Source organism: Lissotriton helveticus, chromosome 2_1 (assembly GCF_964261635.1).
Source record: "Lissotriton helveticus chromosome 2_1, aLisHel1.1, whole genome shotgun sequence".
In the NCBI taxonomy this organism is placed as follows: Eukaryota; Metazoa; Chordata; class Amphibia; order Caudata; family Salamandridae; genus Lissotriton; species Lissotriton helveticus.
The window spans coordinates 360,737,451-360,762,544 of record NC_136059.1 but is presented as its reverse complement, the minus strand read 5'-3'; the positions used below and the strand labels follow the sequence as shown (position 1 = coordinate 360,762,544).

General features: G+C 44.9%; 1 protein-coding gene across 2 annotated transcripts in view; it reads left to right on the top strand.

Moving 5' to 3' along the window:
* NUP155 (nucleoporin 155) overlaps positions 1–25,094 on the top strand; it is an 898,957-nt gene that overhangs the window by 451,133 nt on the left and 422,730 nt on the right. For both annotated transcript variants that reach the window (XM_078674974.1, XM_078674975.1), the window contains one exon: positions 14,173–14,326. In XM_078674974.1, the coding sequence (XP_078531100.1) occupies positions 14,173–14,326 (154 nt within the window). The remainder of the gene's footprint in view (positions 1–14,172; positions 14,327–25,094) is intronic.

Here is a 25,094-nt window from a genome sequence, read left to right as displayed (position 1 = left end):
TGGAGAGAAAACTCACTGCCTGAATCTTCCCCTCCCTCTTCTCTCCCTCAGACGCACTGTCAGTCTCATAATCCTGCTCAGAGGAAGATTCAAGAAGCATACCAACCACCTGCTGAGCAGTAATTCTACTGCATGCCATAATGCTTACTAATAAAGGTAACTTGTCAAACAAGTTTACAACAATAAACCCTTTGTAAAAAAAATAGAAATAAACAAAATGTAGCGTTATCACAAAGACCTATATACTCCAACACTATACCACTCACTTGCCAGAAGCAGCTAGACTCACCACCACCTACTCTGCACAGACACAGTAAGGACCAACAGTATCCCACTAAAAAGAAGAAAAAAAAGAAAATAACGCAGAAGACCACGCAAAACACATCGCAAAGAATTTCATGCACAAAACACTAACTAAATATGCTGCTATTATGACACCACTTACAAAAAATGTATGTTCGAGGCATGTGGGCTGCTGAATTCATATCTGTGCATAGATCGCCACCTAATGTTGGGTCTGGATGATTGCACTTTGTTGTTTTGCAAGAGTCTTCGAAGTATCACGAGATAGGTGACTCCTCCCCTGGACTACAGTGCGCATGGGCATCTTCTCCATCCTCAGATTGTTTTTTTCCCGCCATTGGGTTCGGATGTTACTCCAAAACTCCAACTTCGGAATCGAAACAAAACTTCTCTAAAGGCCAAAAGGCCTTCGACGGTATTGTTCTCGTTCGGTACTTCTCTACTTGATCAAGCTTTCCATCTCGACTCGGTCGTCGACGCGGGCCGTTGGACCTTTTCGACGCCACGTGAGACTGCCGTCGATGGAAAGAAGCCCGTTTAAAAGGTGCCCACAATGCCATTCCAAGTTCCCACATACTGACAAACACTCAGTATGCAACAAGTGCCTTTCCCCAGACCATAGGGAAGAAACCTGCCCAGCCTGCGCCCAGTTTCGGTCAAAAAAACCATACGGATCCGACGAGCCGCTAGGCAAGAGATGCAGCGACAGGCACCGGAACCGGACAGCATCTTCGATGATGACCAAGAACTACCGGAAGCTCCAGATTCAGACCTAGAGATCCTCACCGTCGAGGACTACTCGGACTCCGATGACGAGATCCAGCCGGGGCAAATCGTGAGTACGCAGCCCCCGACACCAATTACCCCGTTACCAAACGCTTCGGTCGAGGCATCACCAAAAGGCCTTAGCCAAGATCCGAAAAAAGTTTCACCAGCCTCGCCGTCCGGCTCGGCTCCGAAACCGAAACAAAAACCTTCAAAGACCCCAGGGCCAAGTACCACCATCCCTAAGAAGGTTCCAGAGCCAAAGAAGGGCATTGAACCGAAAAAGGCCATACAGCCCAAAAGCGTCGAGCCAAAGAAGACTGTCGACCACAAAAAGGCCGCTCAGCCAAAAAGCGTCGACCCCAAAAGGGTAGTTGAACCGAACAAGGACACACAGCCTAAGGGTGCCGAACCAAAACAGGTCGCCGACCCAAACAAGCCAGCTGTACCGAAAACCGTCGACCCGGCAAAAGTCGCCGAAAAGAAAGGTGCCGTACCGAAGCGCGTAGCACGGCCGGACAAGGTTATCGACCCGAAAATAAGTGCTCCGAAGACACTTGTCGATCCAAAGAAGACCATCGACACGGAAAAGGACAGTCAACCAAACAAGCCTGTCTAGCACAAGAAACGTGTCGTGCCGAAAGATCCGGTCGACCCGAAAAAAGGGCACGAGCCGAAAAAAAGCAATAAGACACCAAAAGTCGTCGAAAAAGAAGGTGTTACCGACCCAAAAAAGTCTAACACTCAGCCAAGGACTGTAGAGGAAGAACTCTTCCATCCAGATCCATCAGACGACCAGGCAAAAATATATATTAATCCAGAAACTGGTAAAGTCACAATCATGCACAGGAAGAAGAGGCCACTGGACGCTGGCTCTCATTCCCCTATTCCATTGAAAAAAAAGGACTTTGGGACTTCTCCCTCTAGGCCCTATATCCCTTTCTATCCTATCATGCTTACTACACCTTTTGCTCCTTACTCTCCTTCTCACCACGGGGACAATAAGGAGAACACAGGGGACAATCCACAACCAGATTATGATTTTCCACAAGATCCTCAACCACAAGAGGAACCATGGGAGGAGCCAACAGACCCATACAACACCCATCCCATCCCTGATATACCCTCTTATCCAACTAGGCCGTCACCTACTGATGACACCGTTGTCTTCAACCAACTTATAGGCAGGGCAGCGCAGTACCACAACGTAGACATGCATAATGACCCTGTTGAAGAAGACTTCTTATTTGACACCTTCCCCACTTCAGAAAAGAGTGTCAGAACACTTCCTATGTTAAAGGGAGTGCTAAAACACGCACCTGACATATTTAAGGATACAGACAGGGCACGAGTAATCAATCCCAGGATAGAGAAGAAGTATAGAACAGACCCTACCTACATCAGAGGGCAGTTACCATTAGACTCACTGGTAGTAGCTAATGCACGTGAAAAGGGCCAACTCCCAAACAACGGGGAAGCACCTCCCCCCGATAAGGAATCAAAGATACTAGAGGCGTCAGGTAAAAGGGTAGAAGCACAAGCCTCCAACTCATGGAGGATTGCTAATACACAAGCCCTACTGGCTCGTTACGACAGGGCACATTATGACCAGCTCGCAAACCTAATGCAACACCTACCTGAGCCTTTTAAAGCACAAGCCCATGACCTCATACAGGAGGGAAAATTCATTACAAACCCCTCCATCAAATGTGCGCTTGACGCAGCAGACACAGCAGCCAGGTCGATTAACACTAGAGGCTTACTACGCAGACATGCATGGCTGCGCATTTCAGGCTTTAAGAACGAGGTGCAGTCCACCATTCTTAACCAGCCAGTCAATCCAGACTTTCTATTTGGGCATGCTGTCGACACCATTTTAGACAAAATGAAAAAAGACACAGAAACCGCAAAATCAATGGGGGCATTACAGTTTCAGCAACATAGAGGCTCCTTTCGACGCTCCTCATACAGAGCAACTACACGAGGAAATACCTCGCTGACGTCATCCTCATACAAAAGCAACACACAAGGTTCCTTCACCAAAAACTCAAATAGAGGAGGTTATAGGGGCAACAATAATAAGGGAAGACGACGTGGAGGCAATAACACCAGAGCCTCCACTGCCACAAAACAGTGACTTCATCACGCTACCTCCAGACCACCTAACACCGGTCGGAGGCAGACTACAACAGTTCCTACCTGTCTGGCACGCAATTACCACGGACAGGTGGGTGAGAGAAATTATCCAGTATGCTTATTGCCTAGAACTGACTTCTACACCACCAAACATACCACCCAAACACCGTCCAATGTCCACAGAACACATCACCCTGCTCCAACAAGAGGTGAAATGGATGCTGGAAAAGGGGGCCATAGAGCCAGTCCCTTTTCACCCGCAAGGAACAGGAGTATACTCCCTATACTTCCTTATTCCCAAGAAGGACGGTTCCCTCAGACCAATATTGGACCTCAGACCCCAAATCAATACATACTGTCGGAGCACTTCCATATGATCACACTACAGCAAGTGCTCCCGTTGCTACAACAAGGAGACTTCCTAGCAACACTGGACCTCAAGGATGCGTATTTTCACATACTTATCCATCCAGCCCACAGAAAATATCTCAGGTTCACAATAGAGGGGCAACACTACCAATTCAAAGTGTTGCCCTTCGGGGTTACCACGGCTCCAGGAGTGTTTACAAAATGCTTAGCGACAGTGGCAGCACATCTCAGAAGGCAACACATCCATGTGTTCCCTTATCTAGACGATTGGCTAATACAAGCAAAATCGTACCAACAGTGTGCAACACACACGTCTCAAACACTTCAGTTGCTACACAGCCTAGGGTTTTCGATAAACTACCCAAAATCGCATCTGCAACCATCCCACACACAACAATATCTGGGAGCCACAATAAACACCTCTGTAGCAAAGGCATACCCAAACTCAGCGAGGATAGCCAGCATGCAGATACTTATTCGCAAATTTCTGCCACAACACTCTCTGCCAGCTCAAGCCTTTATGCAGCTCATAGGCATGAGGGCCTCCTGCATATTCATTGTCCCCCATGCCAGACTTCAAATGCGTCCCTTACAAGAATGCCTAGCACGGCAATGGAACCAGGCTCGAGGACAACTAAAAGACCTAGTGTTGGTAGACAGTCGCGCTCACAACTCTCTGCAGTGGTGGAACCCACAAAACCTTTCCAAGGGGCGACTGTTCCAAGAGCCAGTTCCACAAGTAGTTCTAACAGCGGACGCATCACTGACAGGCTGGGGAGCGCATCTCCTTCAATACACAGTACAAGGGCTCTGGCCCACCAAACAAAAGAAACTGCATATCAACCAACTAGAGTTGCTAGCGATATTCCTAGCCCTGAAAGCATTCCAGAAATAATTGTACAGCAAGACTGTGTTGATCCGGACGGACAACATGACCGCAATGTACTATATCCAGAAACAGTGAGGAACGCACTCTACACAGCTGTCCCACCTGGCACAAAGCATATGGAAGTGGGCGATTCCCAAAAACATTTTTCTCCTAGCAGAAAATCTTCCAGGGAAGGACAATCAGATAGCGGACCTGCTCAGGAGGCACAGCCAACAACTACACGAATGGGAGATTTACCCCCAAGTTCTCCAGCCATTAAGCGAGCAGTGGGGCCACCCAGAGATATACCTGTTTTCCACAAAAGGAAACTCCAAATGCCAGTACTTTGCCGCCAGGTTCCCACATCCGTTGTCACAGGGCAATGCGATATGGATGAACTGGTCCGGCAGATTTACGTACGCTTTTCTCCCAGCACCGCTGATCCCGCTGGTGGCGCGCAAACTGCGGCAACACTCACTCACACTAATCCTAGTTGCTCACACATGGGCGAGACAACCTTGGTGCACAACGTTCCTAGAACTTTCAGTGGTTCCCCATCAAAGACTGTGCTTCGCACCCCATCTTTTAACTCAGGACCATGGAGAAATCAGGCACCCAGATCCCAATCAGATGAACCTAGCGATCTGGCTCCTGAAGTCTTAGAGTTTGGATACCTTAACTTGCCTCCAGACTGCATGAACATCATTAGGGAGGCAAGACGACCAACTACACAAGCATGCTATGCAGCTAAATGGAAGAGATTTGTTATTTACTGCAACAATAACCAAATCAACCCATTAGACGCTTCCATACAAAACATCATATGTTACCTGCTGCATCTACAAAGATGCAGCTTAGCATACTCTTCGATACGACTACACCTCGCTGCTATAGCAGCATACCTTCAAAACAGGCAACACCTTTCACTGTTTAGAGTGCTAGCAATCAAAGCCTTCATGGAGGGTCTAAAAAGGGTGACCCCTCCAAGGCACCCCCCTTCCCCAGTCTGGAATCTAAATATAGTGCTTACCAGACTTATGGGACCTCCTTTCGAACCACTACACTCATGCGAACTACAATTCTTAACGTGGAAGGTAGCATTCTTGGTTGCCATTACCTCACTCAGAAGAGTAAGCGAATTACAAGCACTAACAATCCAAGAACCTTTCATGCAAGTACATGCCAACAGGGTGGTTCTTAGAACTAACCCTAAGTTCATGCCAAAGGTCGTATCCAATTTCCATATTAATCAATCAATAGTACTGCCAGTATTCTTTCAAGATCCACAGTCAGTAGCTGAGAGAGCCCTACACACATTAGATGTAAAAAGAGCTCTACTTTATTACGTGGACAGAACTAAATCATTTAGAAAGACAAAGCAACTATTTTTTGCTTTTGCACCACAACACAAAGGAAATCCTATATCAAAGTCATGAATAGCCAGATGGATAGTTAAATGCATTCAAATATGCTATCAAAAGGCAAAACGCACTTTAACCGTCCCCCCAAAAGCACACTCTACAAGAAAAATGGGGGCATCCATGGCTTTCCTAGGGAATATTCCCCTTGAAGACATTTGTAAGGCAGCCACATGGACCACCATACACACATTCACAAAACACTACTGTCTAGACGTCCAAGCAAAACAGCAAGCTGCTGTAGGCCAGGCTGTCCTCAAAACTCTTTTTCAAACTGCTGCAGCTGGCACAGGTAACCACCGCTAGAGGAGATACTGCTATACAGTCTATGCACAGATATGAATTCAGCAGCCCACATGCCTCGAACGGAATATGGTACTTACCAGTATGCATCTGTTCTTGGCATGTAGGGCTGCTGACATTCATATCGCCCGCCCTCCTCCCCGGTGCCTGTCGCAGCTGCAGCATTATCTCTGGCATGGCCCTCTCTTACTTTACTATATCCATCTCTGCCACAATGGCGAAAAACAATCTGAGGATGGAGAAGATGCCCATGCGCACTGTAGTCCAGGGGAGGAGTCACCTATCTCGTGATACTTCGAAGACTCTTCCAAGACAACAAAGTGCAATCATCCGGACCCAACAATAGGCGGCGATCTATGCACAGATATGAATGTCAGCATCCCTACATGCCAAGAACAGATGCATACTGGTAAGTAGCATGTTCCTAATGCATGACATTAACAGTCAATCGGAGTAAATACAACGAAAATGTTTTTCTTATTAAAAAAATGCAACTACGCAAAACTGCAGATCAACCACTGCCGAAACTGCAAACAATAATCAAAAGCTTTGCAATAGAATAAAAAGGAGAAAAACACATTACAATCACATAAAGAAATAATGCACTACTCAACACACTATCCACCAGCTAAGCATAGTTAGTAGGTGGGCCTAAAAGCATGGGGAGCAGAAACAGCCAAAAGATTCACCATCATAAAGGGGAGCGACCCTTGCCCAAGAGGTCACTCCCCAACATCAACATTTAAAAAGCCCTAGTGGCTTCTGCCCCCCCAAGGGACAGATGGGCCTGAAAACATATGGCCGATCTGCCCCCAAAGGGAGCAGAAACTGCCACAATATTCACCCCATTCAGGGGGGCGACCCTTGTCCAAACAAACCCTGGTGTCCTAGTGGGCATACAATAAAATTACTTGTTTATTTGGGTCGATCTGCCCATGAAGGGGATCAGAAACGGCCCAAATAAATGCTTCCCAAAGGGGAGCGACCCTTGCCGAAGGGATCTCTCCCCACAAACACATTGGTCATCCAAAGGGAGCGACCCTTGCCCAAGGGGCCGCTCCCCAACAGCACTAAAATAATCCCTGGTGTTTAATGGCTTCTGCCCCCCTTGGGGGCAAATTGGTCTAGACTCACAAGGCCGATCTGCCCCTAAGGGGGGCCGAAACAGACAAAATAAATGATCCCCCAAAGGGGAGCGACCCTTGCCGAAGAGGCCGCACCCCAAAAATATATTGCTCCCCCAAAGGTAGCGAGCCTTGCCCAAGGGACCGCACCCCGACGCACAAATGGCATTTAAAAAAAATTATAAATCCCTGGTGGCCCAGTGGGCACACGCATACTTAGATTTTAAAAATAATTACCGGATCTGGCCCCTCCAAGGTGGGCAGAACCAACTACACACATTGCCCCTCCAAGCACAAAAAGGACATTAAAAAAAATCCCTGGTGGCCAAGGGGAGCCAAGGGGAGCCAAAGGAAGCGACCCGAAACAAAAAGGCCATTAAAAAAAAACAGGCATTCCAGCTGCTTGATTGCGCCTCAGGCGCGATCTTGCAGCAGGAATGCTTTTTTAAAAGGCATCGGCGGAAATGAAAACCCTTCCTTTCCTCCAAAGCCTTTTGAAATGTACCCCCCAACCTCCCCGAGGAGAAACTCACCTCCTCTTCCCTGGATGCACTGGAAGCAAATGGCTTCCAGTGCATCCGGTATCCTCTAATGACGCCAGCGCGCCTTGCGCGCTGACGTCCTTAGATGACGTGGAGGGGGTGGGAGGGTTGGGGGGGTTGGAGGGGTTGGGGGGTTGGAGGGGTTGTAGGAAGGGCTTCCCCTGCTTTCCCCGTTGGGGGCAGCTTCAAAGGCGACCCATGGGGGGAACGCCAGCGCTTCCCCCGTGGGTGGCTGCTAGGACGGCTCCCGGATGCCCACCGTGATGTTGGACGGTTCCTGGATGTCCGTCGCATGGAAAGGGTTAATGAGGCATTACCAGAGTATGTGAACCATATCTCATGTCGACATTTGGTATCTCCAAGCTGTGGAGGATCCAGAGACTTTAGCTCTATAAAATTTCTTTGGAGACCAGCGCCAGTATACTCATGAAGTAGCTAAAATCCAGTCTGGATTGATTTACGCTTCTGTCATGGTTATAGAGAAGGTCCCCCAAATCTTCCTCAAAGCATTTTTGGATAGTTTTTGTTGGCATTTGTGTTGTATAAATTCGTAGAGGTAGTCTATAAGTGTTTTCTACAGGTCCAAGACAAAATTCCTGTTACAACACCTCCTCCCCTGTTTAGTTAGGTAGGAATGAAGAGTGGATTCTTGTAAGTTGGGCAGGTGTGATCCCATGGCTTTTAGGAGACACCATTGCATTGAAGGTATTTCCACAGTTGCTTCTGATCAAGGTGGAATTCAGCTTGAAAAGTAGCAAATGGTTTCAAGGAATCTACAATTCTTACATGTTAAATATTTTCCTAGGCCACATTTTTGCCACTTGGGCCAGTTAAGAGAGTGACCTTCAATCAGTAAGCTTCTGTTATGTTTGACTGTGGTCGGGAAGTGCCCGCGTTCATTTTGACCTAGATGTTTATGACCTTGGTTCCAGGCATTGATGGATACTGCTATGATCAAGTTTGTTTGTTCAGCATCTAAGAGATGTTCAAGAATAGAGTATTTAAGGGTAGATCACACTCTTTTGGATATGACTCTATAAGAACCCAGTCAGGTGTTTTCAAGTCTGAGTTGAAGTGGTATATGGAAGTTGTGAGAGGTGTTGGGCCATGCAGTATATTTCTATTTTTTGGAAAACATATGCCACCTGTAATGGCTGTGGCATGTAAACTGATGGTGCAAGCTGTGGGATGTGGCCTTGATATGTATATGGTTTGACTCAACCTTCTAACTTTCTCCGGTGTAAACGAACAGTGACTGATTACATGACAAGGACATAGTTGTATCTTGGAGTCACCACCATTCTTATTGTCTGTACTCTACCTCATATTGAGAGCAATGGCTTATCCCACTTGAGGAACTCTCCTTGCATTTGGTCTAATAATTGGTCCAGATTCTCCTGCACTATAGTTAGGATATTTCTACTAACTAAAATTTAGTTTTGAGATTAGCCATTTGAAGGGTTAGCCACCCAAGGAGATAGGTGGTGTATTTAGACATGAGTAGGGATTCCCTCTTGCTTCAGGCCTTTTTATAACCATAGACTATTGAAATATTCAAATGGTCGGCATTAGAGCAGGAGTTGACATTCTGGGTAAGGAGAGTCAACATAATGTCATCCTCATGTAACATTAGCTTTAACTGTCCTGCTGCAGTGGGAATGCCCATAATGGCCTCTATTGATTTAACCACTATTGCTAGAGGCTGTACAGCAATTAGAAACAGTAACGGGGGTAAAGAGCCACCATGTCAAGTGTGTTCCCTGATGTGTATTTTAGTGGCTAGGAACCCTTTGCAACTGATCCTAGCAGTAGGGCCTTCATATAGCCATTTCATCATAGTTCTGAAATGTAGGCCAGTGCCTGCTCTGTTCACTGTTCTAAAGAGGTAGCCCCACTCCATTCTATCAAAGGTCTTCTTGTTATCGAGGGAGAGGGCTGCCATTTCACTTGCGTCATTCTTGTTTTGCCAGAAGAGGTATATAAGTGTGCTTTAGCAACTCCGCAAAGAGAGGCACAGCCTAAAACCCACTTGTTTTTTAAGAATCCGAGTTGGTATTACCTTTTTCAAGTGTGTTCCTAAGACCTTAGCTAGAATCTTTGTCACTGTTAACTCAAGGCATAAGGTCTATAGCTACCGCACATTAGGGAATTTTTCCCCTGATATGAAATTAAAGATATCAAGGTCCCATTAAAGTCAAAAGGTAGGACCTGTTTTTCCATGGCTTCTCTAAGAACTTCCAAAGGAGGGGGACATAGATAGCTGTTGTGATTTTGTAGCAGTCTAAAGGAAATCTTTCCTCCCCTGGACCTTTACCAATTGCCAATGATTTTATAGCATCCGTTACCGCTTAATGTGAAATATTTTTTTCCAGATCTGTCCTGGGGGCATTTACAAATCGTGGCAGATGTACTGTGGAGATAACGTTCAGTTCTAGAGTTATGACTGGTTGGACTTCTGGTGTATATAGAAAGATATAGAATGTGAAAAATTACTTTTCGATATATGTGGGGTGAGTGAGGCGTTCTTAATGATGCTTAAGAATTGTCAGAATATTTTAGTGGGTGTTCTGTTGCCTGAGCTGTAGTGCCAACATTCTTCCTGCATTTGCTCTGTGTTTGTATTGTCTGCCACAGAGATAGTGTAGTGCTTTTTCGACTAGTGATGTGAACAGCTTTCATAACTTAATTTGTTTTTCAGTAGTTGTTAAATAAATGCATTATCCTTAGCAGAATGGTATCATTGTTGGTCTGCTTCTAAAAGTGATTCCTTCTCCTTCTCATGCTTGGGGTTCTTGTTAGCATGTTAGCTCTCTAAGCATCATACTTCACAGGTAGGCTTTGCCTGCAGACCATAGCATATGTGAGGACCCTACAGAAAGTTGATTTGAGGCCAAAAGGCCATGTAGTCTTTGAATTGGGTCAACTGCTGTGTTTTAGCCTTTGATCTTGGTGATTGAAGTTGTAAGCCCAGATAAATTAATATTGGAGCGTTTTCAGATATCCCTTCTATTTCAATTTTCCAGCTGTAAATGGACGGAAGTAGGTTAGTATGTATCAAAAAATAATCTATGTAAGTTTCTGTACTGTGGGGGTGGCCAGGAAAGTGTAGTCTTGCTCAGTTGAGTGACTGAGTCTCCATGGTTCAGTAAGAAAGGGATTGTCTAAGAGTTCATGGAGGAGACCTGTCTCGTCTGTTGTGGAGGTCTGACCGTCCTAAACGATCGAAAACTGCGTCTGGCTCCATAGTCCAGTCTCCTGCTTTAATCACTTAAAGTCAACATAATTCTGCCATAATACTGTTAAGTTGCGAGGAAAAGACTAACTTGGAATTGTTAGGGTGGCGGGGTGTTTATATACAGAGTCCACTATTAGGGAGTGGTTCTGCATTTTTTGTTTTTACAAATGTACACATGCAATATGAGTCTATCCATGTCTTTTGTACATTTACTGTTGGGTGAAATAATATTGTAACTTGTATTTTTGTATAAGGTTTGGTATCTGGTATGCTGCATCATTCTTGTGGCGGGGGTATGAAGACGAAATTACATGTCTCACTGATTCTCTCCTTAGAGTATCTGATACAGTTTGTGAGATATCCGTCTTCTGGGGGCTGGATAGCTCAAGGTTTTTCCCCCTGTCCTGCATAATTTGTTTTCCTACTGATGTTCAAGGACCAAATAGAGAATGGCTTGTTTATGACCAGTGAGGGGGGGTGTTCGATTTTAGTTGGTGGCGCGGAGAACCTGTTTTGCGGTAAGGTATAAAAGAAGGGTTCTATGATAACACTTTTAGCAGTATGGAGGAATGGGCTGAGGCATACCGTAACTGATCAAGGTTTAAGAGGATGATCTCAATTTTTCTCTGCCCCATGGCAAGGTTTATTCTGAATTGTAATCGCTAGTCGATTGTTTGTGTTTCAGAGCAGATGTAGTGGTAGAGCCATTTTTGGAAGAAGATATGTTTGCAGCTGCATTTAATAGAAAGCAAGTATCCTGAGTAGGTGTTTTGGATGTTATGGGGGCATGGTCTAGGGAGTCAAGAAATGTTTTAGGTTCTTGTGGGTCATGTAATTCTTTCGGTCTGCTGTTTATTGTTACTGAGCATTAGAGGAGGGTCTAGTAGGCCTTATTGAAGATCATGGTGTTTAAGTCTGAGGCTCAGTGCAATAAATTTCTTCTGGGCAAGGTTAGTCTTGAAGTACAAATCAGCCGCTCTTTGCTGTTTGGATGATTCAGTGTGCTTGCTGATGCCAGAGGTGGCATAGGCCTCGAGTAATTTTTTTTTTAACATTGCCTGAAAACCTCGAAATTTTATATTGAGGTGTTGGGACCACAAGTTTTTTTCAAAAACTCAACATGTCTTTTTCGTCCAGTTCAGGGATGCCATTTAGACGTATATTGTCATGTGTGCTTCTTTCTTCCAACTCTGACTTTTTTTGTGGTTCCAGAATTTTGTTGCCCCAGTCAGACCATTCAACACTATGGATTCAAGGGCGCCTATCAGACCCTCAGATCTTTCTGGTTGCAGGCGGAAGGCTGTAATTTCTGTATAAAGAGATTTCAGCTCCTTATTTGTAATTATTGTAGACTGCTCAACTATATTGATTTCCATCAGTTCCTTCATTAGAGTGTCTAAAGCCACTTTCATCATGGAGAAGTCGCTCTCCAATAGAGAGGGTTTCTTTTAGCCAGATTGAGTTGCTTCAGAGAGCAATAATTGTGTAGACACTTTTGTGCCAGAGATTTATTCGCTTCTAGACCTTTAAACTAAGCATAAAGGTTCGCAATCAGTGACCAGAAGCTGTTGGGCCATAATATATTGCCCCGTATTGTTCCTCGAGCAAGGGATGTGATGTTTGGGTCCTTTTCGACTGCTTATGAAGGGCAGGAGATTCAGGTCTCATGTGAACATGGATGTAGTTCATGCACCCAGCATATGAAAACAAGGCCGACCTCCTATCCCAAACCAAGATAGAGGATCACCACGTACCTGGTCCTCCGTATGTGTCTGTAAATCTTTGTAGAACGAGGTGACAGTGTAGGGAGGTGGCAATCTTGCTAGGAATAGTTTTGGTCAGGGGATGTTTGCTGGCACAGGGGAGCCAGTAGGACTGTGGGGATGTAGAGCTCAATGCAGTATAGTGTTGCTGGAGGCGGCTTACTGTCATGCATTGCTGCTCCGGTAACCCTCACACCAGAATGGCAAACTTTGTGTTCCCCTGGAGCTGTACTGTCGGTGCAGTCGGGACTGCTTGGATTTGCGATGTCTGCATTCCATGTGAAGGACTCAGGACGTGTCTGCTTGAATCTCTGCACTGGGTGATGATCATATATTTCGGAGCTGTTGAAGCTGCTTACAAATACTGCACAAGTCTTCTCTCGTGTTAGGTAAAGTTAATCTTTTCCAGCTCCATAGGTGTAGAGCGAATAGGACGCCTGTTTTGATGTTTTGCAGGGCATTCCTCTCAGAGCCTATTAGAGGGCGGTCATCTATGATGTGGCCATACCCCGCCTCCTGATAATCAATTTAACAAAGTGGGGCAAAATGTCTCTTGACGATAAGTGCTCTCTTTTGACATTTTTAAGTGGCCTGCAGAGTACAAGCTCTACTCGTGGCCAGCTCTCTCTTATATCCTTCCTTGTGAATACATTGAAAAGTATTAAATGAAATGATGAAATGAAATTTGACATTATCATGGAAAGACCACTATTTCCATTGGCAGCTCCCCTGCAATAGACATTGTAAGAGGGAGACTTGCTCTTTCCTTCACTTATTTGTTGGCTTTCTCTCTGGGCTAGAATGGTAGAAGCGTTTGAGTGCTTGGCATTTCCGTGCTGAACACATCCTTGGATACAGGTTAGTCCCTTATTAATGGTCTGGCCATCACTTCTAAGAGGAACCCCTTCAAGGATTTCAGAATCCACAGAGGCAAATATAAAATTGGAAGTTGTCTCCCTTCATAGACATCGTTCCTAATGAGAAGTCATTTTCATTGCCCTTCTTCCGTCATCCTGACTTACCTTAAATAACCCTTTTCACTGACAGAAACATGGCGGCTTAGAGCAACACTAGTTACACCTTCTGTGATTTGTTCTGAAAATGTTGAACTTGCTTGGGCATATTTGGTATGATTTCAACGTTGTCAATCTGTAAAGGAGGATAATAGTCATTGGTTACATTGTTACTGAGTATGTATTAATTCTACTTCTGTGATTATATATTTCTCACCATTGCATATTATAAATACCCATAAAAATTGTATGCTGCGTAAATATTCATAAATGAAGATGGTAAAGAAAGACTGTTTGTGGGTAATGAATGTCTTCAATTATTTTGCTTTTTAGATTAAATGGGTATAAGTGCATCACAGATACACTCCAGGAACTTGTGAACCAAAGCAAAGCTGCACCTCAGTCTCCAAGTGTGCCTAAGAAACCTGGCCCTCCAGTACTCTCCTTGGATCCCAATATGCTGAGCAACGAGGAAGCAGAACAACATGTAAACATTTCACGTACATTCTTAGCATGGTTATTTCTTCTTGTAATTTCCTAACCTTTTGATATATCAAAAACGTATCACTGTTTTGTAATGACAGAAATACCCATCATAATCTTTATAGCAGAGACATGTTGAATGAAAATTGGCAGCCAAAGTCCTTGGCCATCCGGTGCTAAAAACTTTGCCTGGAACTGATCTGTTAACAAGTATTTCTGACCTTTTCTCTGCCTTTTTCTGATTCCCTCCATTTCTCTTAAACATCCTGGGTTTTATGCCTACTAGAATTATCTTCGCACATCTTCAATCCCATTGTTTGGTATGTGTTAAGCAGAGGAAAGATGTGAAAGGACTGTGACTAGTTGCATGTACATATTTAGATATACAAGTGTGTGTGTGTGTGTGTCTGTGTGTGTGTGTGTGTGTGTATGTGTATCTTTTTGTTGTGCTTCAAAGGTCATTGACTGTAATTTTTGTTTAAATTGTGTTTTTATTGTTTTCACTGTTGCAATGAAAAACAAGACTGCAGCTTTACCATTGGCAGTATCACAATCATAACAGGCAACATTAACAACACTTAACACTGTACAGGAGAGTCATACCCCGGCAATAATGACATAGGTGCAAGCCATATCCACAGTACTGGGATACCGGGAGTCACCAGGGAACTCCTCAGAATCCCATCTCTTTTGACCACTTTAACCCTCCTGAGCGGCTTGATCCCTGTATTTCCACCTCCCCCTGTTCACCTTCCCCATAAGCATCCTGTGTGTTCACCTCCATCACCTTTTCCCTCCTTGACAAACCCATTGGGCCCCCATGTAATTCCTTAAATCCTTTCAGTAACACCAGCCAAAGTTCTAAATCCCCTTCTACCCTGGACTATCGAATATGTGTCTCTTCCACCAGGGCCCATTCATCCACATCCTTATCCCACAGAGACCGAGGGTGCAGCCCCAGCCATCCCATAGCCACTTGCCGCTTGGCAATGGTTAACACCAGCTGTAAGAATCTCCAGTTTATCACCCCTACCACGAGGTGTCTTAACCATACCCAGAAGACATTATCCTTAGGAATCCTCCAACGCAAGCAATGCCAATCATACTGCCTAGTCTCGTCGTCGCCCAGTATCCACGCACAGTGGAACACATCCAAGCCATGTGCATGAAAGAGGTGCCCGCTGCCCCACTTCTCAGGCTGTCTGCCGACCTATTGGCATTTTGTCTGCTCAACTTAATTGGCATCAAATACGTGTGATGCACAAAATTGAAGTGAATTAGTTTAAACCCAACGAACAAGTTTGCATGTCTCGACCCTTGCTTTGTCTGTGACCAGATCCCCCAGCTTTTTAAGCCCAAACCGGTCTAGCTTTGCAGGCCCCCTTAGCTCTGTCCTCTTTAAAGTAATCCATAAAACATGGACACTAGCTGCCTTGTATCGCCCTCTGTCAGCAGCAGCTGCAGCATTTCTGACTGATGGGTGCCTCTGGAAACCCCATCCAAACCTCCAGGTCTGTCTAGCAAGTTAAGCCTATTGTAAGAACCGTCTCGCTCCTACTGCAAACTCAACGCATGCATCCTCAAACGTAACAAACCGTATGTCCCGGTATAAATCCTCCAGTGCGCCCCCTTGCCTTCCTAGCCATGGACATATTCTCGCTAATGCGTTTAGAGGGCACTGGGGGCAATATATTTAAATCATTTGTAAACGGCGGCCTCTTCAGGACTCTGCTGATCACTCTCTCCCAAAATCACCGCAGTCTGCCTCTCCAAGTGTGGGAGGTGTCGCACCACATTTTCAACCCCATCATCAACAATTCCAACAAGCGCGCAATTCCACATTCTCCCTTCAGTACCCGTTTCTCCCAGTTGCCGTACTCTGTCACTGACTGCGCAGGGGCTGACAGTTGAGATGCATAATAATACAACTCAAGGTCAGGGAGGCCAATGCATCCCTCTTCCTTGTCTAATTTAAGGGTTGCCAGTGCCACCCTACTACTCTTTCCCTCCCAGATAAGGAAAATCAACAAGCTACCTAATGCCTTGAACGTAAAATGGGCAGTCTTATGTTTTGAGTTCTGCACAATACACAGGGAGAAAGACCATCCTTGTGACAACGATGCAACCCGCCACCAAGAGAAGCAGCATTTTCCAAACGGCAACAGACTTTGTCAGGCCCCCTCAACATCTTGTCCATGTTTTGTTGCCTCTTTCCCTCCTCACCATGTGCTACCATAATCCCCAGGTATCAGAGGGCCTCTGTCTCCCATTTTAACCCCAATAAGGGCAGGTCAGGTCCCGGTCTATTGCGCAGAGCCCCTTGCGAGAACAGGAGTGTCTTATTACTATTAATCTTGAGACCATCTGCAGCACCGAATTAATTGAATTTTTCCAGCAACAGAGGCACAAAGTCCTGTGGCCTCTGTAAATAAAATAGCACATGGTCCTCATAAAGTGATACCAGATGCACACTGCCACCTATCTTTATACCATAATCTAGCAAGTCACTGTGGAACCTCACCGCTAACAATTTCATGGCCAGTGCAAACAGTAGTGAGGAGAAGGGACACTCTTGTTGTGTACCCCTCTCCACGGCCCCTGCCTCCGACACCAGCCTGCCGCTACAGACCCAGGCCCATGGTGCACTGGATAGTGCACCATGGTGCACCAACAGAGTAAAAGAATGGTAGATTTCAACCATAGTGCTAACAGCAATGAATACAGGCAAGTATAAATATGTCCGTAATAATGCGTACTCCTACGATGCAACCCTAACTAGATGTACCCAAGTGTACCTAGCATGTATGTAGGTGTAAAGCCAAGATCCCTCTAGGATAAAGTCGACCCCATTACCTGAAGTGAGAGACTGTGGGACCCCGTCTTGGTCTCGAGATGGTCACCCCGCGAGAGATGTCAGACCATTGCCCTCTGGAGTGCTTGCATGCAGGAACCTCAGCGTCTTGCAGCTGTGTGTCAGCTTGGAAGTCTTTTTTTCCTCTCCCTGCCTCAGCAAATATATGGTGTTCATATACCTAAAGTGGTACCCCCAGGGGATCTACCTTGCTGTGTCATCTCAGACTTCGGATGATAGAAGGGATTACCCTTATACATAGTTATTATGCAGGAGATGGTATTCCTGCTGGTTTTCCAAGAATCCTCATGCATAATGAATGAGGCTAGTTTTCAGGGAAAAACCACACGTCCTGTAAGTAGTATCATAACTAGGTAAACGGTCAGTCACAAGAACGGTTATGTAGTGTAATGGCAGGGGAAATATAGGTTAAAGGTTTGGTTGCTACCTGAGCCTATATTGGGGTACCTATATGAAACCTAACCGGGGCTGAGATGTTTTGCCAACTTGTGAGAACCGATGCTACCAAAAAAGTACATGGTGGACTGTGTGTCTGGCTGTGAGCCTGACACCCTCACCATCCCCTGGATGAAAATGGAATCCCAGAACAACCAATATGGAGGAAAAGATCATCAAGAGTTTCCAGAAGGGGAATTTTGAGTCATTGAGAAGCACTGGTGCCAGCTTAGGCAGTAGTAAACCCAGACTATGTTTGCACTTTATCACCATCTAGGCTTCTGCACCTCACAGAACATAAGGCGCTTTCATTGAAGTGTTTCGCACACGTGTAGTTAGGAGATGTGCCTTTGATGGAGGTTGTGACAGCAGAGTAAAATACAGTGAAATTGGGTAGACATAACTGAACTCTATGAATTGTGCATTTGCATCAGTTTCTCACTTGGAGTCCGTGGGCAGTACTTCGAAAACGTAACTAAGGCCTTCAAAATGTGTTTTTTAGTGTTACCTGCCACAGCCAATGGTAAGGATTTAAAGGCAGAAGTGCAGCAGTTTCTTTGAAACATGATCTTGGAAGGTGACAGTGTCTCTATTACGGATTTACGTCATACCCTGCAGGCAAGAGAGTATACATGAGATCAGAGCTGGTGTAACTGGCCTACATTGGCCAGTGTGAACTGGTGGTTTGTGTGGCCTCTAAGAATGGCAATATAGATTTAAAATTATACATCTTTCCAGACTTAGGCCTTGTAACCGGGAGACATAGACTGGAACTGTAGTTTGTAAAATGAGCTGATTACTTTTGGGGTTGAGGCCTCTTTATGGTTCCTGGTATGGCTTAGAGTTTGGAATGAAGAGAGGGCATTTATGTTTTGAAATTGCAAGGCTGCTCATCTATCAGGAGGGACTCCAGACTGTGTTTATTAGCAGTATTGGACATACTAGAATCTGCATCTGGTTGAAGAGAGCTTCACATTGTACTGTAGCTAGCAAGGAATCAATTATGCCTCTGCATCCAGCTTTCAAATCCTTTGTGAAGTAAAGTATTAAAAGGGATTGATACAATTTTCTTTTTCTCTACAATAATAATATTGTTATTGCAGTGTCTTATGAGTTTTTAATAGGATGCTCTTTTGGTTCCTACTGGAATCCGTAGAGCTGTGACATAGTTGTTAGAATGAATTGCAGTTAGCTTGGTTTAAAATGTGAGTTTGAGGTTACACGTAGAAGAATAAAGATGTGTAGTATTAAGCTCTGTGTCTGGCGTAGTCATTGGTGGGTACCCAGGCTTGGGTGGAACTACAACAGGCGGTGAGATAGGAGGTAAGTAACACGAAGAATGACCAAGCTCCCCCAGAGAGTTTGCTATGGTCTAGGCCAACCGTTTGTGCTTGCCAGGTGTGTTGCTGTCGAAGTTCGAATCAACACTTCATGCATGTGGAGTCAAAGCTCAGCTTGAACTGCTGTAAAGCAGTTGAAGATTATGAAAACCGTGCAAAGGATCTACACTTGTTGGTCAGGCCATACATGAAGGTACCATCTACCACGCTAGATAGAATTGTACGTTATACAGAGGTGCTCTGAGTAAGTCAGTAATGAGGGCAAAAAGTAAGCCACCATTAAAGACAAAAGGACACAAAGTGATGTCTACATGTAAAAAAGAAGTTATGTCTTAGATATTGATTTTTGTTTCCACACTAAGGTAACTATCATGTCATTGGAGAGATATGTAAAGGCTGTGGGAAGAAGAACCATATTGTGACAGTTTGATAAGCAAAGAAAAAGTAAGTGCATCACAGCACGAAGACAAAATTGCCACCAAAACCTTCCAGAAGCAATGTTCGATGCACACCTATAAAACCATGTGGCAACATCATTTGAGGCAAATCGATACTGTATGAAGTTGATCGTCATCTAAATCACAGTCAAACTGTTCATCTGCCTCAATATTGACTGAAAGTGAAAAAGATGGTTGTGTCACCACGACATCTAGCTTTACTGCAGAAAGTAGGGTGGTGCTGACTCATGCTCTCTCTGGAGGTGTTTATGTTGTGGTGCTGGCTAATAAGCTTTAGAATCTGGCTGTCAGTTAATCATCTGGAAGGCTTTCTCAACATCATGGCAGACAAACTCAGCAGGTGTCATCTTGCCAACTACGAGTGATTTCGGCTTCCATAGTTGGCTCGGGGATGTTCGTTGTATGGAATAATCCTGTGGTGAACCTTTTCACTGCAGGTTAGAACACTCAGTGTCCAGCGTTTTTCACTATCAAGTTCCACCATCAGGGTCCCTGGGGAACACGCACCACCTCCAATGGGAATTCCGCCGTTGGTACATATTTATACTTCTGCCTGGGATCCCAGGTTCTCTGCCGAAAGTGAGGCATATATCATTCTGACCCTGAACACTCACCCATGTTGGTTTCCCCTTTTTTAGAGCCTTCTGTACAAGCAAAGTGCCAGGATTCCTCCTCTGAACATCAACAATTTACGATTTATTTATGGTGATTGAGCAGAACCTGCTGAGTGACTTTGAATTTCTGGCTGAAATTGTGAATGTAATTTTCGCAACTCGCTGCCCTTCCACCAAGTTCAGTTATTCAGGACGTTGATCTTTGTTTACCTCCTTTAATGTGGCGTAGCATGTTAACTCTTACCAGTCAAAGTTGTCGTATCTTATATTATTTGTTTCAGCCCTGCAACTATTTGTTCTCAGCATCGTTAAAGGTTATTAATCTGCCTTCTCAACCTTACCTCATTTACCTGACCCCATGTTACGATGCATTTCTTTCTAAGATATTTCCCCATTCCCTTTGTCATGCTACGGTGGGGTACAGCTTCTTACTCTGAAAATTGTTGCCCATTGCAATCACTTCTGCACTTAGCCTGAGGAAGATTCTGGCTTGGTTATTTGAGCCCAAGACCACTCCACATGCAACTCCATTTACAACCTTCTTCCCTGACAGTTTGGACCAATCATCCTTTCTTCCAAAAGTGGTTGAGGGAAGGGGATTTTTGTTGCAGTACCCCACCCCTCCCCCACACACGTTTTGCCTGATTTCTGATGCACTTTGACTAAATGTGTATTGGGTTACTGCTAATCAGGTTCCTGTGTTCTTTCTCAGAACTGTACCTTTGTTTCCACAGTTGTCACACATCTGGCACACATATAAGTCCCTTGTAAAAGGTACCAGTGGTACCAAGGGCCTTGTGACCAGAGAGGGTCTCTAAGGGCTGCATCATGTATTCTGCCACCCTCGGAGATCCCTCACCCAACACATACACACATCAGTTGCAGACTGTGTGTTTTGGTGCAGCTAAAACTGAAGAGTCAACATGACACGCATCCCTGTGGCACAGGTAAGTTAGCCCTCTGGTAGGACTTGCAGCCCTAAGGCAGGGTACTCTACACCACAGATCTGAAAGAAACACTTAGTGATAGATTCATTACCTTAGAATTACCCCCAGGCGTCAGACTGAATCCGGAATGTTTTTCATCAGCAGTACCCCCTGCGCGTCGGTTGGCGTCGTCGTGCGGCTCCGCATGCGTCGTTGGCGCCGGGATGACGTCGCTGGAGCTACTTTGACGTGCTGACGTCACTTCTTTCTTTTTTCGCGCCAGCAAGCGCAGATCGAGGAAGAGCAAGTACCCCCAGTCAATTTTTGACTGACCTTTTTCAAGGCCTTTTACCTCATTTCTTCGAGTCGATCGACTCCTGGTGTCATAGGGATGCCCGGCTTCAAGACCTGTGGGGACTGTAACCGCATGATGTCGGTGACGGACCCACACCGCATGTGTCTCTACTGCCTGGGGCACGACCACGACTCCAAGTTGTGCCCCCGACTGATGGGCCATGGCGCGGAAAACTTTGCGGGAGTGGTCCCGAAAGTTGCTGGAAGTCCGACAGTCGCCATCACCATCATTCCTCTGGATCTAAGTCTTCGCACTCGGGGTCAGGTAAGTCAAAGCATTCCAAAAAGAAGTCGAAGAAGCACCGTCGCTCTTCGGCATCCCCTGGCCCGTCACGGCTGAGGGTGTGGGTGGTGTCACTCCGTTGCTCTGGCGGAGCCTGCGACGTCACCGCCGGCCTACCCATCTTTTCCGGGTCCGACGGCGACGCCTGCATAGGTGCAAGAGTTTCTTGCTGCCATGGCCATACTCATTGGGTCGACGCCGGTGGTTCCGACCCGGCACCACCATCTGCTCCGGCGCCGCATGACCTCCCTGGATCCGGGCTCTCATCCTGGGCGACACCGGGTAACCTGATCACACCTCCACTGGTGTCGACCCCACCTCCAGCACCACCTCCGACGTTGTCCAGTACCACCGCTGATGTCGTCCTCTGTTTCAGCCATGAACCGGAAATGGCCCCGGAACGGCGTCGATCGACACCGATTACGACGCCGATGGGGCCTTTCTACCCCTACGTCCGTCCTCCTTATTTTCAGCCTGTTTCACAGACTTCGGAGGAAGGGGAGGACTGGAAGGGGTCTGAGGACCCTCTTGCACAACAGTGCGGTGATGACCCGGACTGGGCAGAGGATTTGGGGGATGCCAGCTGTCTAGACACCTCGCCTGACAAACTAAAGAACATCAGAAGATGTCCCCAACTATGAATGAAGATAGGGCAATAGCTCCAAAATATAGAAAAATCCATCCACAGAGCAGCTCAGCTGAATTTTCTATTTTATTTATCATTAAATAGTTTATCCTTTTCTTTAAAAGTAATGAGGCAGGACAAATACAAAAATTCATTCATGAAAATACATTAAATATGTCACATAGAACAATGTAAACTTTGCACAAATATTCATAGAGCACAGAAGACCAGCCCAGAATAAACAATGTACGGAAAATATATAAATATATGTACACACTATGTATCCAACAACCAGGATTCACATACATCAAACACATGCCATGAATCAAAAACACATCCAATTACAAAAATATATAAACATCAAACATTACAAAAAACAAAATATACAATTCACAATTATGCCATACAAAACAAACACATAAAGGAAGAAAAAGCGCTGACGCGCGTTTGGGAATGTACCAAACACAATATAGAGATTCCTTTGTCAGGGCGCAAAATTCATGCTTTGATCAACATTCGTGACAGGAAGAAAAAGCGCTGACGCGCGTTTGGGAATGTACCAAACACAATATAGAGATTCCTTTGTCAGGGCGCAAAATTCATGCTTTGATCAACATTCGTGACCCAGGCGTGGTCATCAAAAAAAAATGTTTTCCTTTAATGAGGAAACATACTACAGTGTGCACAGCTGAAGAGACTGTCTGTGGGAGAAAAGTTTTTAGAGAGAATAAAAAGGTTAGAACAGGACCAATGAGGGTCAAACATTGAGCAAGACATTCACAGTGTTTACAAAATCGATACATACACTCCAAAAGAGATAAAAAGAAAAACGAGAAGACAACGTGTTTAGAAATATATCTGACCATCCATTCATAATTTAGACCTTGCATCCCATAATCATCGTGTAAAGAATCAAGAAAGAATCCATCACCGGGCACACACCTAAGGTAATCTAAGTGCACGGATTCCTTTTACAGAACCTAGAGTCCAGATACATCAGGATCAACCTGCTAGCGGCCTGGTATTTCTGAATAGAGCCAACGGGAGACGATGTAGTGAAGACTGATCTGTGTCAAAAACAAGAGTACTGTAAAAAATACAGTCTAGGGTATGCTGTATACCCAAAAACTAGATAAACAGCTTAAATACGAGAATTGTAGAGTAATCTAAAATCCACCCCCACATCTCTACAAGAGGGGCGCTCAGTGGCCAGGACAATACTTCGCAGTATAATATATCTAATCTACCATATGTAGATAGGGACAAAAATCATGTAAGTGACTCAGTCAGGGATCCCAAAAAATGTAAACAGGGAAATATGCTCCTAAAAGCAGAATATCAAAGATATCACAACAGAAAGATCGGAAAATATATTAGACACCCCAATAAACTATTTGAAATTACAGGGGCATGCAAATAGATGGGCTGCAATAGTGGTTGTCTCAAGCTAGTAGTTGGTATTAGATATAAGGCGCGAAAGATGGAAGGAGTTGCCACAAAACGCTCACCTTAATAATCAATCGAGATGCAAACAGATATATTAGTTGAGAGGCTTCCCTGGAGGCAATTTGCAGAAAGATAACAACGGTAGTTCTTAAGGCCCCCAGTCAGTCAGGGCCAAGAGGTAAAACTGCTAGGCGCCTGCACACAATTAAAGCCAATGATCGAATTAGAACACGCAAGCCCAGTAAATAAATTATGAAAAAGTATAAGGGCTTTTGTGAAGATATAAAAAGCTAATTAAACAATGAGAGAACCCCCAAAATAACGCTCACCTACATTTCAGCTCCTCGAGTTAGGAGCCATCGATATTATAGTAGAGGTGGCCTACGTCGGTGGCTATGGAAATGTGCAGATATATCCACAATATACGTGTGGAAAATAATTACTTCTGGAACCTGGATACAAACAAAGAAGGTGAAGGCTAAATTAGAACCTAAATTGAGGTGGAAAAATAAACTAAATACTACGAATAAGTCCCCACACATTTAGCTTACCTTGTTTAAAATATTCTATCCGATTGAAAACGAGACCATCCGCACCGCCGTCAAGGGAGCCGATAGACACGACCTCGCCATACCACTCCTATAAATACGAAATACTTCCGGGCTAAATGAGTCATGACTCTGTGCACCTGAACAAACGAACAAAAGACTAGAACGTCTTTGCGTGCCTTCGAAGAGAGAAAAAGAAACATCGGCCATTTTGAAACCGGGGATCACAGGGAAAGCGCATCCAAAATAAAAAACGGCTCGATATGACGAGAAAAAAGAAAACATATGCAGTTTATCGGTGCACACCACACATAAAAATAGGGGGAACAAACGAAACAAATCCCAAAAGGATAAATACACACAAAGAAATAAAGTCCATCTTAAATGGCTACAATTTTGGCACAGAGGCCCGCAAACATGCCAAAACAAGTGCATAGGCAGTAGATAAAGTATTAAAAAGGCAGAGATGGAACTAAGGAATCCAAAAGTATAGAGGGCTAATCTAGAAAGAAGAGCCCCATCAGAATAAGTCCCAGGAGGGGAATACACGATGTGTACACTCAGAAAAAATGGTAAGATCTAGGTAATGCATAAAGATACAAAACCACACAACCATCTAAATTATGGCATTTTTTGCACTTCTTTCAGCCCGTGGTGGCTGTTTGGAGAGTGAAAATCCAAAACACTTACCTCTTACCTCTGAGAGCGTCAACATTGTCATCCTTGGGGCAGATCACTCGTTCAAGAATAAGCCATTTTAGGTCCTCGATGGTATGTTTGAATTCATTCCATTGAGCAACCAGTGGAGCTCCCATCCGGTGGTTGAGGATGGATGACTTATGTTCACTGAACCGGGTTCTAAATTGCCTGC